Here is a 4,156-nt window from a genome sequence, read left to right on the forward strand (position 1 = left end):
GAGCACGGAGAGGCGGCGGAGCGAGCGCGGGAGTGAGCGGCCGCGGTGCCCAGGGAGCCCCTCGACGGAGCTGGCGACGGCCACCACTGCCACGCCGCCCTCCTGGGTGGCGTCCTCACGACTGGTGTCCTTTTAACTGACCTCGCTGCGACGGCACCCTGAGCCCGGTCGGTCCCTGCGAGCGCCCCAGCCGTCTGCCCGCCTGTCGGGCTCCGTTTCCTCCCGCTGCGCTCTGGGTGTCTCCTCGTCCGCCTCTAAAGTCTGGAGGACAAGCTGGGGCTGCTGTGTCCACTTTGTGAACACCGGAGGCTGCGCACTAGGGAACCGGCTCCCGGCCTGAACCTCGGCGCGAGGGAGGGGGGGGCCGGTGGAGGGGCTGTGGGGCTCCCCCTGCAGACTCCCCAGCCTGGGGGGGCACTAGACAGGAAGGAGGGGAGGGGCGGCAGCAGCTGGCCGGGGCTGAGGCCCCTCAGTGCTGGCACAGGAGCCGGGACTCCCCGCCAGGCGTGGAGCAGCCTTCTGGGGTGACGTCGGGAGCAGCCTTCTGGGGTGACGTCACCGGTAACCGCCCCGCGCAGGCCGCTGTGGGCGGTTCCGACCCGCAAGAGTCGAAGGCCCCGGCTGACTTGTTGAGCGACACCATCCATCCCCGCCTCAGCACAGCCGCGAGTCATCTCCCGGACCTGAGCCAGGCGGACTCCCCACTTTGGCCAAGATCTGGACCTCCACCAGGAGCCCAGGGGAGACCGGAAATCAGAGGAGGCTCCCAGGGGCCTCCCCCACCCTCTCTACCCCTTGCTCTTTGTGAGGGGCCTGCAGACACCCCAGACAGCCTGTGGCAGGCACAGGGGGGCAGGCACAGGGCTGGTTCAGTGGCCTCTGCCCATGTACCCCCACTCCTGGGTGATAAAGTTGCCGTGTCACTCTCCAGAGCTGCGGGGAGCACCCGGTTCCTGCCAGCCCACAGGGCTCAGGTATGTGCTCCTCAGGGCAAGGACCGCCTCCTCCGTGCAGCCCCCCAGACTACCAACCAGTCTGGTCCAGCCCTCCTGGCTGACTGGTCCCCTCCCCCGACATTAAAACATGCGGGGAGCATCCGGGCAGCGCCCTGCTGGTTGCCAGGAGCAAAAGGTTCCTGCTTGGCAGCGGGGACTGGGTGGTCGGTGACGGCAGTCAAAATGGGTGGAGGGGAATTTGCTTGGCAGTGGGTGTCAGCCCAGAGGAGAGCCCTGGGCTCCGGGAGTCCCTTGAGGCTGAGGCCACAGTCCAGGAGGGGAAGGCGGTCAGTCCACACAGAGGTGGTGCAGGGCGAGGTGGCCCTGGCAAGCCTGTGCTCCCTGGCCAGGGACGGGGCAACGAAAGGCCCGGGCAACAAGGAAAAGGGGGGGGCACCGTGGTGGCCGAAATAGAAGTGCAAACTGGGCAGGGGTAGCCTTGGAGAGGGCACTCCCCCTGGGCGGTCAGGGCCGGGCTGGCGAGGGGGCGGGGAGGCAGGATGGTCAGAGACGGGAAGAAGATGGAGCCACAGCACCCCGGGGGGGCGGGGGGCAGCCAAGGGTGGTCTCGGGCGCCAGCGACTGCTCCTGGGGCCTGTGGAGCAAGAGCAGAGAGGTGAAGACCTCAGATCTGGGGCTTCTGGGGAGACCATGAGGGGTCCCACCCTCCCTCCAGGAAGGCCTTGAGGTACGACCCCAGCTGAGGAAGTGTCAGGGGCCGGGCTGCAGGAGTTGGCTCCCCGGGGTGCCCACAGTCATTCTCCGGCCCCATGGGGTACGGAGCACCCACTCTTCCCACAGCAGCGCTGCCTGTGACCCAGATGGCCCCCACCTACGTGACTGTCCGAGGAGGGTGGCAGTGGAGCGTGATCTGGAGCTCTGGGCTGCAGAGGAGAAGGGCTTAGCCAGCCCTTTACTCAGCTGTGGGTGTTCAGGACAGAAATTCCTGGGAGGAGCCCACTGAGCTGAGTCTTGGAGCTCTGGCCCCCCCAGGTCCTGCCCCCAGCTCCCTCCCTAACAATCCTGCTCGAAGCGTCTGTCCCTTCTCCCAGTGTCGGTGGTCACCTACTAAACCAGGCCCCTGGTCAGCCCTAAATCTGGGAAGGGAGGCCTGGTCACTTGTCCTAGAGGCCGCGCCCTCGGCCCTGGGGAGCGCTCTCATACTTGAGAGGAAGCGTGAGAGACTTGGGATTTTTCAAAAAGAAATTTGGAGTCGAAATGCTTTCCAATATAGGTAAGAAGACCCCAGACTCAAGTAGCTTAAACAAGAGAGAATTGTTTCTGCCATAACTGAAGCGGAGGGAGGGTGGGCCCGGGGCTCGGGGCTGTTCCATCCCGTTCCACCCCGTTCCACTCTGCAGCGCTGACTCCCCCCAGGCTAGCGGTGAGGCGGCTGCCGGGCTCCAGCCATCACGCTCAGATCCAGTAAGCTCCCGTGTCCTGACAGGGGCCTCAGGCCCCCCGCGAGCTCTCAGGGGGAGGATAAGGCAGGTGCCGACCCGGGGCTGCGGGGCTGGCTGTGGTCCTCTCCTGTGGCACGGGCGCGGTGCCCGCCAGGCAGAGGCCGGGACCCAGGGGTCTGAGGGTGACAGAGGGACGGAAGCACAGCAGCCCGCTGGCTCTGGACAGGACGCCCACTCAGGACGAGACTCGGCAGTCAGCCCAGCGGGTGCAGACGCCAGAGGGAAAGGAAGGGAAGAAGATGAGGCGGGAAAGAGGAACGGTCAGCTTCCCAAACAAGAAAAGCACCCGCTTTCCTCTGAGTTGTCTGGTACTTGGGGCCACAGAGCCCTTGAGGCAACAGGTGCCCCCCCTCCAAGAGCCCATCCCCCCACCCCCTCACCCCCTCCATTGCCGGGTTGTTGAGGCCACAGCAGCCCCCTCAGCCCCCCACCAGGGCCCTGAGGCTCTGCTGGTCCGTGAGGGCCGCGTAGTCCTGCAGGTCCCCCCGTCCAGGGCCCCCCGTGGAGAACAGGACCCACGCGCCTCTGGCTCCCGCCCAAGAGCGCCTTCACCCTCCGGCGGCCCCTCCCGCGCGACCCTCTCCGGCCACCCCCGGCTCTCGGGCCTCCGCTCCCGGCTGAACTCTGACCCGGGCCGCGGGTTCGGGCCCAGGCGCTTCTCGTTGCCGGTGAAAGAAGCATCAGCAACAAAAGAGGGCGTCCTCTGCCCCGCTGCTGCAGAGGGAACAGGAATACTCCTGAATATTCCTGAAAGAAGCCGTCTGATGTCCGCACTTCAAAATTCGTGGCTTGGTGCCACGAAATAACCTTCGTGTCCGAGGAGCCGCAGGCCGGGGCCGACCCATGTACCAAGCACCCCGAGGCGGGGAGGAACCGAGACTGGGGACCCCCTGGCCCGCGGGCGTGGACAGGCCCCCAGGAGGTCAGTAGCCTCCTCTCACCGCCTCCTCTCGTCTCGGGCGTGCAGCCAGTAGAGCAGAACAGAACAAGCAGCCTCGAGCTTCCTCCCAGCGAAAGCTCGAAAGCTCGGGGCGCGCAGCACCCGCCGCCAGCTCGCGGCAAAGGCGGGCGGACAGCGCCCCCTGCGGCCGCCGGCTGCCCGCACCTGCCCCTCCGCGGCGCGGCGCCGCTCTGGCAGCCCCGGCGGCGTCCGGAGTGCCCGAAGCCGGCTCGCGACCCCGCGCAGCGACTTCAGCCGTCACCGAGCTGGGAGAGCAAGTCGCCTCCCTGAGCGAGCGGATAAGAGCGGTGGCGCGTGCCGCGATGGGGTGGTGCCGCCCGGGGAGGAACGAGCTCTCCTCGGAGAGATGGAGAAATGGTAAAGGTCCGTGGCTAAGGGAAAGACCCGACCCGGAGACCGGACTGACCGTATACGCCAACTCTGGAACTTTCCGAAAGGGGCAGGGTGATCCACGCTTGAGCAGGCGGCGCCGAGGGTCTGGCCGGGGGCTGCCCTGAAGTCTCCCGGATGGTCGAGCCCCTGCGGCGACGCCGGTGCAATCCAAGGACTTGACTGAATAACGAGCTGTGTGGGCCTGTCACGTGCAGCTACTCATTGACAGGTGCGCAGGATGGGGGGACCGAGGACGTGGGTTTCCTACAAGCCTAAAACAACCACCCGAAACAGGATGACAGGCGGCGAAGATGAGAAGGGGCGAGAGAAGGTGGGACGGAGAGAAGGGGGTGTCGAAGGGGGGG

At 66.6% G+C, this 4,156-nt stretch overlaps 1 protein-coding gene across 1 annotated transcript in view; it reads left to right on the plus strand.

Annotated features, from left to right (window-relative positions):
- Nucleotides 1-3,689, plus strand: part of LOC101634960 — a 62,803-nt gene extending 59,114 nt beyond the window's left edge. Inside the window, exon 8 of the mRNA XM_012733856.1 lies at nt 3,213-3,689. Within this exon, the coding sequence (XP_012589310.1) occupies nt 3,213-3,689 (477 nt within the window). The remainder of the gene's footprint in view (nt 1-3,212) is intronic.
- The last annotated feature ends 467 nt before the right edge of the window (nt 3,690-4,156 follow it).

The sequence above is a fragment of the Condylura cristata genome, unplaced genomic scaffold, assembly GCF_000260355.1.
Source record: "Condylura cristata isolate star-nosed mole 26May11 unplaced genomic scaffold, ConCri1.0 scaffold00042, whole genome shotgun sequence".
NCBI lineage: Eukaryota > Metazoa > Chordata > Mammalia > Eulipotyphla > Talpidae > Condylura > Condylura cristata.